At 44.9% G+C, this 13,256-nt stretch overlaps 1 protein-coding gene across 2 annotated transcripts; it reads right to left on the reverse strand.

The window, feature by feature from the left end:
• Positions 1-827: 827 nt before the first annotated feature.
• SLITRK1 (SLIT and NTRK like family member 1) lies at positions 828-5,645 on the reverse strand. 2 transcript variants are annotated; one of them, XM_033005818.2, is made up of 2 exons: positions 5,138-5,645; positions 828-4,149 (listed from the first exon to the last, which is right to left on the reverse strand). In XM_033005818.2, exon 2 carries the CDS (start codon positions 3,944-3,946, stop codon positions 2,132-2,134), a length of 1,815 nt encoding a protein of 604 aa, XP_032861709.1. In that variant the 5' UTR covers positions 3,947-4,149; positions 5,138-5,645; the 3' UTR covers positions 828-2,131. The 2 variants fall into 2 exon arrangements, with proteins under 2 accessions (XP_032861709.1, XP_009968235.2); XM_009969933.3 differs by lacking the exon at positions 5,138-5,645 and having other exon boundaries at positions 828-4,812.
• Between the last annotated feature and the right edge of the window lie 7,611 nt (positions 5,646-13,256).

Raw genomic sequence — 13,256 nt, forward strand, 5'->3', positions numbered from 1 at the left:
TTAAAAGGATCCTCTGCCTGGAGAAAGACAGAAGCAACGTGACTGAAATTCTCCATATCTCCGCTGGGACTTGCGCTGTGAGTTAAAAATGATTTGCAGGGGCTTTTGCCTTTACAGGTTTTTCTGAGTTTAGGGGCACTTTCCCGTAGAGGAATAGGATTAAATGCGAGCTGTCTGAAATCCAGCTGCAACACTGTGCCGCAGTTTTTTCAGCGGTTAATCTCAAAGGGTGCAGCTACCAAGAGTAAGGATGGGAAAGTCCCTTCGCTAATTAGTTTTCCCACTTGCAGCAGCTGCCGGAGCCCCTCCGCCCGCAGCAGCCCCGCCTCGCCGGCAGTCCGGCGAGCTGCCCCCGGGCCCCGAGTGCTGACCGGTGAAATCCGGCTCCGGCTTAATGAGACCGAGAGAGGCAGAGTCAATTAAATCAAATTCCCGCTAACACCCGTAATATATCTGCAGTGTGTGCAGAGGAGGAGGCGGCGGCAGCGGCAGCGGCGGCAGCAGCGAGAGATTCACAGTATTAATAAAGGGATTCACTGCCGCATTATATAAAAAAAAAAAAAAAAAAAAAAAAAAAAAAAGAGAGAGAGGGAGAGGGTAGGAGGAGGCAGGAAACTTCTGTGTGTTATTTACATTCGGGAAGGGGTGAGGGAAGGGTGTTTGTGCCTTAGCGTGTGGATGAATGTGAGAGAGGAAGGGAGGGAAAAAAAAGAGAGAGAGGGAGGGAGAGAAACACACAAAGAGAGCACTGAAAGGAGGCTCTGTCCCCTATACCCAAATAACCCGCTTGCAAGAACTGATGCTGGAAAAATGGTAAGGACCAGGAGTTGAAAACATTTTCACTTTAATACTGAAAAAATATGCCATTATAAAATCCTCGAATAGAATTAGTAAGTTTCGCTTGCTTCCTCAGTTCTGGTTTCCTCAAGTTATAGTAAGATTTACAATAGCACAGAATTTTCTACCATTAAACTTTGCAGCCTAAGCACTAGTGTGACATTAATTGGTCATGCTTAACTGCCTTGGATTTTTTTTTTTTTGTATGTTTACACTGTTACCATAGTAGAAATCAAGGGTACTAATTTTTACATTCAGATGGAAAGGCAATACTGAATATGTATATTGAAAAAGAAGAGAGAGAAAACAAAACTGAAGCCTCCCCTGCCCCCCATCCCACCCCCCCGAAAACTGAAACATAACCCACCATCAACAAAGTAAATCTCTCCCAGCAGAGTAATTCACGCCTCAAAAAAAAAAAAAAAAAAAAAAAAAAAAAAAAAAAAAAAAAAATCCAATGAGAACATTCATGCAACTATGTCTTAAATAAAACCTTTACATTTTTTTCCACAGTAAAAGTACGATCTCTACTGCCTATTGATCACACAAAAATGGCGAAATGGCACTTTTTATTATTATACTGTATTTTGTATATAGAAGGTTTGATACGAAGGGACTTATCAGGTAAGAGGGATGATGGTGTGAACTAGACGCTGCTTCCAGTCGGGGGCTGGAGCGTCCCTGGGATGCGTTGTATCCATGCGAGCCATGCAGCACTTTTTTTTTTTTTTTTTTTTTTTTTTTTTTTTTTTTTTGTCTATCTGTCTGTTTGTTTCGGAGTCGGAGTCACTTATTTACATTACATTCATGCCTTCGTGCAACTTTCCACTCCTGCTTTGCTGTCGGGAGGAGGCCCGCACCAGCCTTTCCTCCACCCCCCTCCTCTTCCCGGCCTCTCGGTGAGGGGTCGGTCCACAAGGAAAGAGGGCAAAAAAAAAAAAGCAAAACAAACCCCAACACAACAGAACAAAAGCCCAACAAAACCAGGAGCCGTCTTTCGCCCCGCCGGAGCAGAAGGAAGCGGGTCCTCGCTTGTCCGTTGCTGCCCCGGCAGCCGACGGGCGGAGGATGCGCCCACCGCACCGGGTCTGCGCGGAGATGCGGGGACCCTCACCGGCGCCGGGCTACCCCCGCCTCACCCCGGGCTTCAGTGCTCGCTACGGGGGGGCGTGAGGAAGAGGGGGACGTGTGGTTTCGTTCCTCACAAAAGGTAGCCGAGGTGCAGAGCCGCCCCACCGGCCGGAGCGCCAAGGGCCGGTCCCAGGCGGCCGCCGCCCCCGCCCCTCCCGCTGCCTCAGTCCGACAGCGAGTGGGAGCCGCAGTCGTAAACCCTGTGGGCCCCGTCGGCGCTGTAGGGCCCATTGTGCCAGTAGGACGAGTCGCAGACTGTCTGCAAGGAGTTGATTTCGGATGCAGAGGAGTTGGCGTCCCTTCTCTTGGACCGCTTTCTGTTCCTCAGGATGAACACCAGCATGCCAACCACCGTGAAGGCAGAGGTCACAAAAACCAGCAGGAGCCCTGGTACCAGCACCGAAATAGAGACCCGGCTGGTCTCCAAGTAGGAGTTGGAGTGAGTACCTGTCTCCGTCAACCCGGTGCTGTTTTTGTTAGTAGAAATTAATGTGGGAGAGATTTTTAACTGAGGGCAAATCACATCATTGGAGAGAGACTCGAAATCCTCCTTGAAGAAATCTTCAGGGGACTCGCACCTCAGGTCGCTCATAATCACCTTGGGGCGCAGCATCTCTGCCCACTGTTTGAAAGGCACGATAGGGCAAGTACAGTCCCATGGGTTGCCATGCAGGTCGATCTGGGTGATGGAGGTGAGCTGGTCCAGCACCCCCGCCACTGGGAGGTACATGAAATAGTTGTTGTGTATGCTCAGCTTGGAAAGTGAGACCCCGGCGAACACGTCTACTGGGAGAGACCTCAGCAGGTTGTTGTTGAGGATGAGGACTCTCAGTTTGGGCATTGCATTGAAGGTGCCGGGCATGATCAGCTGGATCCCATTAAACTCCACGTTCAGATACTCCAGGTTTTGCAGCCCAGTGAATTTCTCCCGGGACAGGGTGTCTAGGTAGTTACTATCCATGTAGAGCCATCGGAGATCAAAGAGGTTCTTGAAGGTGTTATTCTCGACGGTGGCGATGTTGTTGTTGCCCAGATCGAGTAAATTAAGTTTCCGGTAATCCAGAAAGTGGGATTTCCTGATGGTGTGTATTTTGTTGTCTCTTAGAAACAGCTCCTGCACATTGGATGGCTTGGGCTTCAAATCCACCAGGCTGCTCACATTCCTGTCATTGCAATTAACCTTTAAACCCGAGCCGGGGATCTGATCGCAGCTGCAGATCTGCGGGCAGGACACAGTAGCTGGTAGCTTACTCTTCGCACTCACTGTCGACACGGCAGCAGTCGGTCTGGTCTTGATTTGCCAGTTGACAGGAATCTTTGTACCTCCGTTTGGACCAGATCCTGGCGTGGCAGGGTCTTCTTTGCCATGTATTTTAAAGGGGGTTGGAATGGGACCAGGATCGCAGGTTTCTTCTTCGGCAGGGGGAGCAGCTAGGCTAGAATCCACTCTGTTCTTTTTGCACAGCTCTTGCTCTGTGGTCTCATTTAAATCTTTGCCCTGCAACCTAGTGGGAGCCTCACAAATCACTCTGCCGATCAAAGCATTTTTGGGTATGTTTTCCAGCCATTCCTTCAACGACAGCAGATCGCAAGTGCAGTCCCAGGGGTTATCCTCCAGCAGGATTTCGGCAATGCCTGGGATCTGCTCCAGGACCTCCTCGTAAGGCAAGGTTTTAAGACGATTTCCCCGGAGGTCGAGGTGGGTGATCGGTACATACTGAAACACATTGGGGGGCAGGGTGCTGATGAGATTGTCATTTAAAATCAGCACCTCTAGCTTGTTTAAGTCCCTAAATGCTCCTGGGTCAATATCCCGCAATAGATTAAAATCTGCCTGAAGGTATTCCAGATCGTCCAGCCCCAGGAAAGTCTGCTTCCTGAACGATTTGATCTTGTTGTTGTTTATGTGCAAGCGTTTCACCAGCTGCAGCCCAAGAAAAGCCCCGGGAACAATCTCATGCAAACCGTTGTTTTCCATGTGCAAACTGACTGCATTGTAAAAGTTAGCAAACTCATTAGGGAAAAGTCGAGTCAGGGAATTGCCATGCAGGAATAAATGATAAAACTGGGAAGTTGGGGCAGTGAAATGTTGCAGGCTGGTAAATCCCTTTTTCTCACAGTCTACGTGCAAATCCCCTTCTATCTCGTTGCAGGCACAGATCTTCTCTTTGCAAACGTCCCCTGTAACGTTTCCAGCAGCAAAACAAAGAGACGTCTCCAGCAACAGAATCCAAAGCAGCATTTTTAAACCGAGCAATTCATTCCCGATCTCATCACAAAGTAACAGCAACCATCCTCCTCACATGGAAAGCAATTCCAGTTCATTCAATACATGAAATGTCCGAACCACCACCAAAGGGGGAGAAAAAAAAAAAAAAAATGCGGGGAGGGGGGAGCAGGGAGGATCGGCAGAGGGGGGGGACACTCTTTCTTTTCTCCTCTCTCCCTCTCTCCCCCCCCCACGTACAACTGCAACAGCCCAGATTCCAGTCAATAATTATATCCACAAACTATCCAGGCACGTACTGCAAGCCACGCAAAAAAAAAAAAAAAAAAAAAAAAAAAAAAAAAAAAAAGTAGAAGGGAAAAAAAAAAAAAAAATCCCCCCTCCTCGATCTCCCTCCCTGACGCCTCCCGGGCAGCTAAGTGGAGGTCTGCCGGCCGGGCTGGCTCACCGTCACGGGAACGGTGCTGCTCGCCGCCGGCCAGCGCTGCATGTCAGGGAGGCGCAGGCGGAGAAGCGCGGCGGTGGCCGCGGAGGCAGCGGCTGCGCGCGGCTCCGCGCCGGGCTGACCTTGCCGCGCGGCCGCGGAGCCGCGCTCCTCGCCCGTCGCCAGCCGGGCGCTGTCCAGCGCCGCGGTGCTGAAAGCGCGCCCCCAGCCTAGGCGCTGCCCGCGCTGCCGCCGGCGCGGCGCGGCGCCTGCCCCCGCTCCGCAGCGCGGCTGCCCGTGCCCATGCCCATGCCCGCCGCCGGCCGCAGCCTGCCGCGGAGCCTGCCGCGCAGCCTGCCGCGGAGCCTGCCGCGGAGCCGGGGCCGCCCGCCCGCCCGCCTGCCCGCGCCCGCGCCTCGCCTCGCCCTGCCGGCCGCGCTGCCTCCCCTCCTCGCCCGCTCGCTTCTTCTTTCCTTTTTCTTCCGCTGCTGCCGAGTCGCACGCTCGCACACACTCACATGCACGCAGAGGGAGAGTTGCTAAGAGGCTCTGCTCGTTTCAACCTGGTGCACTCTGAAAGATCTGACACCCTCTGCTGAGCTGCAGTGGCAAAAATCCATCTGCTGAGGGAATGCTGGATTTAAAAAAAAAAAAAAAAAAATCAATCCACGTACAGGGCAAGCGTTAAAAACGTTGGCATTAAAAGCTGTCGATCTATTTAGATGCTTTCTCCTAAATGGATTATTTAATTCCTTTATTTTCTTTTAAGATGGAAAGTTTAGCATTCGCTTCCTCATGACCAGTTCCTTATTGCCCCCATTCCACACACTCACACCTGCACAAGCAGGCGAGGAAGGTGTGTTTGCCTTATTGTATTTCCCAATGGCTTGAACAGAATTAGTGTCAGGGTGTCAAGCGAATAGCAATTTGAGGTAATTATTCTGCACGCCATTTTTATTGTTGCTTTAAATGCATTTCTTCCTCCCCTGCAGTCTGTAGTGTTTCATGCTGGATTTGCTCTCTTGCTGGCGTTCTCTATGCAGCGTTGAACTGTGGATTATTGCATTTTATATATATATATTTAAATGTATATAATTTAGAAGATCACAGGGAAAAAGGGGGGTGGGGGTGGGGAGGAGGGGATTGCTGCACTGTTAGCAATTCACGCTACCTGTTCCCACAGAGTATAGTGTCTCCCTTAAGGAGGGGAGGAGAGGACTGAAACTAACAGTTGTGCATCTTGACATTCTTATCTACATATAAAAATTTGGAGATGCACGTATGTACATGTATAGATATTTCCCTAGGGATGCTCCTAACATCCTCTCTGTGGAAATACAACGCCTGCTTCATTTGACCCCCTCCCCCTTCCCCCCCTCCCTGTGCTCCCCCTGCTGCTTTTCCCAGCTCCCACCCTTCTGACAAAAGAGATTACACAGCGGAAAAATCGGTGCCTGGCCTTAAAGAAAGGAGCCAAGCATACAAAAGTTTCTGCATCATTTGGACGGGTTTCAGATGCCTACGAGCGAAGAACCAGTTGCACCTCTGGTGGTTCGAGTGGAAACCCGCGTTTCCCCCTGCCTTGTCAAATCGCGCGGAGGAGGAGGAGGAGGAGGAGGAGGAGGAGGAGGAGGAGGAGGAGGAGGAGGAGGAAGAGGAGGAAGGGGAGGAGGAGAAGAAGAAGGAGAAGGAGGAGGAGAAGGAGGAGGAGGAGGAGGTGGGGACGGGAGAGGCAGCCCGGTCGCCGGGTGCCTCCTTCAGCCCGGGGCTTTACCTCACCCGTCCGGCGCCGCTGGTGAACTTTGCGGCATAATGGTATGGGGGGGGGGGGGGGGGGGGGGGGGGAGATGTAACGGCGGGAGTGGGCTGGAGGAGGGTTATTTATAGGGAAAGCCAGGGAGCCATATGGAGCCTGCACCCCCTGGTCCCGGCGGCATGCTAATTTGGTCAAAGCTTTTCCCTGGCTACCGTTTGCAAGTAAATTAGACATCCTGCCGACGATGATCTTATCAAATTAATGTAATTAGACCACAGACAAGTTACAAGAGTTACCGTGGCCATTTTGGGTCCCCAGGATGAAGATTTGGCCTTTTGGTTAGTTAGGATGGGCAGGGACTACAGAGGGAGGGGGGACCAGGGCTGGGAAATGGGACAGGAGGAGGAAAGAGAATAGACAGAGAGAAATCCTGGCCTTGAAAGAGCCTGCCCAATAAATTACAAATGAGCCAGAAGAGATAAAATGCCACTGAGACAGAAAGCACCACAAGAAATATATTAGTGGTTTCATTAGGAGAAAAAAAGAGGGAAGGAAACTTGGCGCCACGTTGAGGCACATTAATTAATTTCTCTTGATGGTTTCTTTGACTTTGTCTCTCAGTGACGTCTGGGGGGTGGGATGGGGGTGCTAGGCTGGCTGGAAACCTTCTGTGGATCAAAAATTGCAGCCTGGAAGTGCAAGGAGAGACAGAGGCAGAGAAGCCTCCAGGAAACTCTGTGAAGGGAGGTGGGAGAGTCAGGGGAAGGGGCAAAGACTGGGTTAGGTGCCATGGTAGGGGACCCACTCACAGGGTGTCAGAAGCAGTGACAAGATCACCATGAGTAAAGTCTCAGGGGAGGGAAGACTAAAAATCTGGAGCCTGGTGAATGCTGACTGGGTTGTGGGGCAGGAGGCCTAAAGACCTTGTTCTCCTCCTGCCTTAGAATAAAGCTTCTGAGCATCTTTACTTTCATGTTATTAAAATTGCTCAGGCACCGTAAAAACAATCAAAATGCAACCAGAGGACCTGAACATTAACAAGATATTAAATAAATAAATATGAATCAAATAAGAGGAAGGAGACAATGACCTGTTGTCAAAGCATGAAGGACAAATTGACTGCTTCTTCCAAGGGATCTGCTGAGAGGTGGGAACTAGTGGAAACCATCTGAGGCCCTAGCATTTCAAAATGAAAAAAAAAAAGTTAAAAAATCTGCCAGAAGATGTAAGAGTGTTTATGGGTGTTATATAACTTTCAAAGAGTATTTAAATAAGGAACCCATTGTGTTTTCATCTGTATACTTTGGAATTATGTAGAGATTCATGTCTCATATATATGACATGTACTGAGAGAGCATCTGCTATGCCAAGGTTAGCATCTCGAAGACAAGTCAGAGAGGAAGAAAAGAGGCATCATCCATTTTAGATTTGGTATCTGAGCTTTCAGATCTGTAAGTCAATTTACACAGGAAAAGTGTGTCAGGGCCAGGAAAATAATCTATCATTAATCAGTGCCATAATACCTAATTTTTAGATCTCCTCATCTTCTTGAATTAACTTTGGAAGTATGTATCTTAGGAGAAGAGGCCTGCTTCTAAGTGTTTTAAGGAAATACCTTCTCCTGGATCAGGTTGATCAGGATCTCTCTGGATTAAATGTTTTACTCTTTTACTCAGAGTGTGATAAAGTAAGGATCATGCAGCACAACAGTACCAGTGAATCTGGGTCTTTTAAAATTCAGCATATGCATCCCAGTTTACAATCCATACACAGGTTGAATAACCAGAGCTCACATTTTCCCCTGTGAATTATCTAGAATATCAGATAGGGTAAAGAGCAACCAAGTTTATTTTTCTTGACTCCCTTCCTTATTTGATGTCTTTTACCTTGTGTTAGTCTCTGCAACTTCTAGAAACCTAAGACAATGAGCTTCCTACTTATACCTTTCTTGTGGGTATAAAGTCCCATACTAACCAAACACAAGGAAAATGGCTAGGGCATCATTATTGCCTTTTGAATAGGAATGTTTTTATGCCTAATATGGAAAATGCCTTGAAATAGGAGAAGGTACTGGGATACTTTTACATTTTCCTAATTGGTAATCTCCCATCTCCCTGTTGCTATGACTATGTAAGTAACACTGATTAAGGGTCTATTTGTGCTTATTGGAACATGTTAAAAAGCTAGTTGCCTCATCTATCGTTGTACAACTTTCAGAGCAGAATTCAGAGCAGCTGCAAAGTTTCTAGAGAACAAAAATTTATTACTGCAGATACCCTGCCTTTAATACTTGTTCTATGTACTGTAAAATCGGCTTCATTATTTCCGTGGGAGTTATAATCACAATAAAAATGTCCTAGACTGTAGACATGGTGCTGTGTGTGGATACATACACACACACACACATATATACATATGTATATAAACATCTTTCTGTGTGTGCATGCACTACAAATTATGATGGACTCAGCAAATAGAAAAGTTATGGGATCATTATTTAATTTGAAATTATGGATTTATTCAGGCTTTGGCTATGCTGGAAGTGAAAGTTAGCATAGGTGCCTCTATATGTTCATGCAACTCCTGCAGAAACTATGCTTCCCAATGTACAGAATGACTTTAAACCAGTTGGATTATCCAGTTTTAACTAAGGGTAGGGGAGATTAAATTGATACAAGTATCTCCTCCCAGAATTCTCAATCTCAGTATGTTTCACAGGCCACTGACAGAGCTACTGAACTTCTACCTAAATTGCATTTATGCCTAACAAGATTTCTGAAACTAGATATTTTTCTTCTTCATTTTCCTGAGGGCAGTGACGTGTGAGCGTGTTCTAAGTCTCCCTGTGATATATTCACCAGATGGAGCCTTGCAAAATGATGCAGTGGCGGATGATGATGATTAAAAAAAAAAAAAAAAAAAAAAGAAAGAAAAGAAAGTTAGAGAAGCGGTTTGCCTACTTCTATCTAGTGAGTAGGAAACTGGCTCAGGATGAGAAAATAAAAATTCTCTATCTTTTGCAGTGTAAGAGCCAGCCCACATGTTCCTCTTTCTTGGCTCATACTTTCAGCCACCAGGCTACCATTCCTCTTGCTGCAGCTGTTCTACTTTACAAGAAAAAACATTTTGAGATCCCTTGAACTAGAGACAGTCAGTGGGGGAATATGAGTTACAACATCTCCCAGGGTATGAAAAGCCCTGGGAGGACTTGCTTGGATTGTGCTTTTGTATGAGACCGAGCTTGACCTAACAGACTTCACACATGAGATGCTTAGACCATGGAGCCAGTAGCAAACCCCAAAGACATTCTTTTCCAGCATAAATATTCATCAGACTTTGTAATAATTTCGTGTTGGAAACATTGGCTTGAATAGGTCACAGGGTTAGGCTTAAAAGCTTCAAACACTAGGTGTCAGAAAAGTGAATAGGAGTCACAAAGGTGGACAGATTTTACTTCCAGCCTTGGTGTAATCTGCCATAAAATCCATGTAGTCATTTCACTTTGAAATTCTGATGACGGAGAAGCAAGATGTGTATTTAGGGAGTAGGTCAGGCCAAGGTCTTGACCAGAATTTCTTATTGAAACTATGTATATTGATCTGAGTTTCTGACCCAGTTTCCACTGTGATTTCTTGCATTAAAATACCTGAGGAGTTATTAGGGCAGGACTGAGCCCCAGAACTACTGTCCTTACTGGTGAAAGTATCCAGAATAGCTGTTTGTTGAAGGATTGAATCCACACAGACATTTACATTTTATCTTCCTTTCTCTGTTCTTCCCCCCTGCCACCTCGCTCTCCGCTGCAGCCTATAGTCTCCAGAATAGTCTTCTGGAGTGGCCTGTTTTCAAATGAGAAGGGTACTTTAGGGACAGACTTAAGTCCCTTCCAACTTAGTAGTGAATTGACCCTGTGTCTCCACCGGGGAAGTTATATTATGCCCACTATGCTGTTGGTTAGGAGAGAGAGATAGGGAGCTGAGTCACCCACCTCCTTTTATTTCTTTCATCCCAAAACTCACATACACACCCCCCCCATCCCCTCACACACACTCACTTTAAAAGTTTGATACGACAGAAGTGGGTTATCTGTTTTCAGGGGATAATTTCAAGTTGTGGAGCCCAGATGGAAGGAGATGGTTTTGCTTCAGCCCTGACCCCAGAACATGAACTGAGATTCCACTGGAGCATTTCACTGAAATGTCCTCCAAGCTGCATCTTTGATGTTCTTGATCCTGATGTGAAGGCCTGATTTCTGCCTTTTCCAGTGCAGTATGTGAGATGGTTGGTTGCCTGACTTGGGGAATGGGAATTCACTCCAGGCTTCTGCTTCCTAAGTTTGCCATTGCAGTGTTCAGCACTGCAGTATTCAAGTGCAGATTTTTTTTTTTTTTTCCTTTATGATAAAAGACGTACATTTAGGCTGGGAAGAAAAATATTACAGTGAAATTAACTGGAACTGTGAGAAATATTTGTTCTTTTGGTCAGCTATATCAGGGAAAGTACTAATATAATGTTATAGCCCTTAATAAGAAGTTATAACCTCAGAACAATTTTTTTTTTTTTTTTGGGGGGGGGGGACAGATTCCACCATTTTCACTCTAAGTTCCTGTTACACTGGTTCTCAACATCCTGCAAGTCTTGACTCATGTAGTGTGATCAAAACACAATACAGTACTGCACTTCTTTTAATGTGACCTTTTTGTAGTTTTATCTCTTCCTTATTTAATTCTTTCCTGAAACATTAGAGACTGCAAACAAGCAAAAGGTTGAAATAGCTGGTCACTCTGCAACATATTTAACTTACTGAAGTAGTTTAGTAAAGTGCATTCATCCAATTTAAAGTTAGTTAAAATTTACTTTAATCCTCTTATTAAAACTCACATGGTGAGACAGGAAGAGCATGAGTTAACTCATGCAACAAAAATCACAGTGTAGTTTAGATCTATACAAGGCAATGAAAAGTATCTTTCTCAACCAAAAAAAAAAAAAAAAAAAAAAAAATCTGTCCAAACTTTCAATCTATTGGTTACACAAGTAATCCCACTGAAACACAACAGTTTAAATAATAGATCTATAATGTGTTTTCAATAATTAATTCTTATCCATTTTCATGACAGAGTTTCAGAGCAACATAAAGATCATTTAAATGGACAAAAGCAGATAAAAGTTTATATCTCTGCTCTCTCTAACATATCTCCATTGTTTAATAATGGAGAAGAAAATACTTCTTAGGGTGCAGAACACACCACTGAGGCAAAAACCTGCTCTATTCCTGCCTCCACCAGTATTTTGTTGACAAGACTCTGGGAAACTCATTTCTCTTTCCCATGCCTCAGTTCCCCAGTCTGAGAAAGTGAGAGGAATTATACAGCTGAAAAGGTGCTTTGAAATCTGTGATGAACAAACATGGTGACTGAGGTAATTACCATCATTACTGAGGAGTACAACGCGAAGAGTCAAATCTAATGTAATACCCAGTTCTTCCTCTTTTTGTCAACCTGCCTCAGAGGCCTTTACAATACAATTTTATTTGCTCAACAGATCAGAAAACAGAAGCACTGACCTTGGGAAGGTCACATGTCAAGCCGTTGATAGTGCTAGAAATAGACCCAAGTCTCAGAAGGCCCAGCCCTGCCTTCTACCCCAGTATTTCAGAGATGCACAACTACTGATTTACAGAAATAAGACTGTTCCAAAAGAAAAGCTAAAGGCTTCCTGCCTCCTTCTCCTCCTCTCTCAGACTTGATTTTATGCATCAAAGGTTTCATATGCCAGTCATTTTCTTTCTGGAGGCCTAATGTAGCTACGTGGTGTGACAGTAAGCCTTGATTTTCTTATTAATTCACATCTTAATTCACTGTAATTGAATTATTTTAACTGGGGAAAAAGAATGTTTTCTTTCCTCAGTCTTTTCCTGACTCAGACTTCAACTTCAAAAAACACACGGATTTCAGAGACAAATAATAACCCATTTGAAACACAAAGTACCTGTCACTTAAGAGGCATTTCAGAAAAAAAAAAAAAAATTAAAAACTCTGTTTAAACATGAGAAATGTGAAGAAGTGGCTTTGTTTTCAGAAAGTCTATCAGTTCCCTTTTTTTTTCTGCTATAAACCAAAATGAAAACAAAAGCAACCAACAAGGTAAAGATGCAAACCAAATTAATAATTTTCAGTGTAGTTCAAAATAGAAACCTGAAACAAATCATTTGAGTTGATTAAAATGTGATATGTTTTATTCTGTTTTTGTTATTTTTGTTTTCTAATATGAAATAAAGCATATTTTGAAATAGGAAGTCATAATGGAATACCAGGAAATCAGAATTTAATACCTGTTACTGTTTTCCGTATTTTTTTTTCAAACCTGTATTTTGTAAAAATTATTTTTCCTTTCCTTTGATTAACTTGAATTAGAATTTTCTGATAGAAAATTTCTGAGAAGCTTTCTGAAACTATCCATAAGAAAGCATCCAGTGGTGTCTGCACATTGAAAGGAGAATTGCTGAGCATCAGCAAACTGTGGGAAACATTATTAACAATAAAATAATACCTTCTTCCTATTTATGCAGTGCCTGGAAACCATACCCTGGGACCAATCCCACATGGCATTTTAATTTTAACTAAATAACATTCTAGAGACATAAGGGAGAAGAGGTTGGTGACCTGATTAATCACTGTACTACCTGATTTTACATCACAGTGTCCCAAATGGTTTCAGATGTATTATTCTGATGTAAAGCTAGAATATTGCAGTGGTGACTCAGGATGTAGTTTGTTATTTTTTCTCCATTGGCAAAGCTGATCCGAGAAATCCCTTACTGCCTTCACTAGCCTCCAGCCACTAATTTTAACTTCTTGAGGCTTTTTATTTAACCAAGATCA

This window comes from Tyto alba, unplaced genomic scaffold (assembly GCF_018691265.1).
Source record: "Tyto alba isolate M040663 unplaced genomic scaffold, T.alba_DEE_v4.0 Super-Scaffold_45, whole genome shotgun sequence".
Taxonomy (NCBI): domain Eukaryota; kingdom Metazoa; phylum Chordata; class Aves; order Strigiformes; family Tytonidae; genus Tyto; species Tyto alba.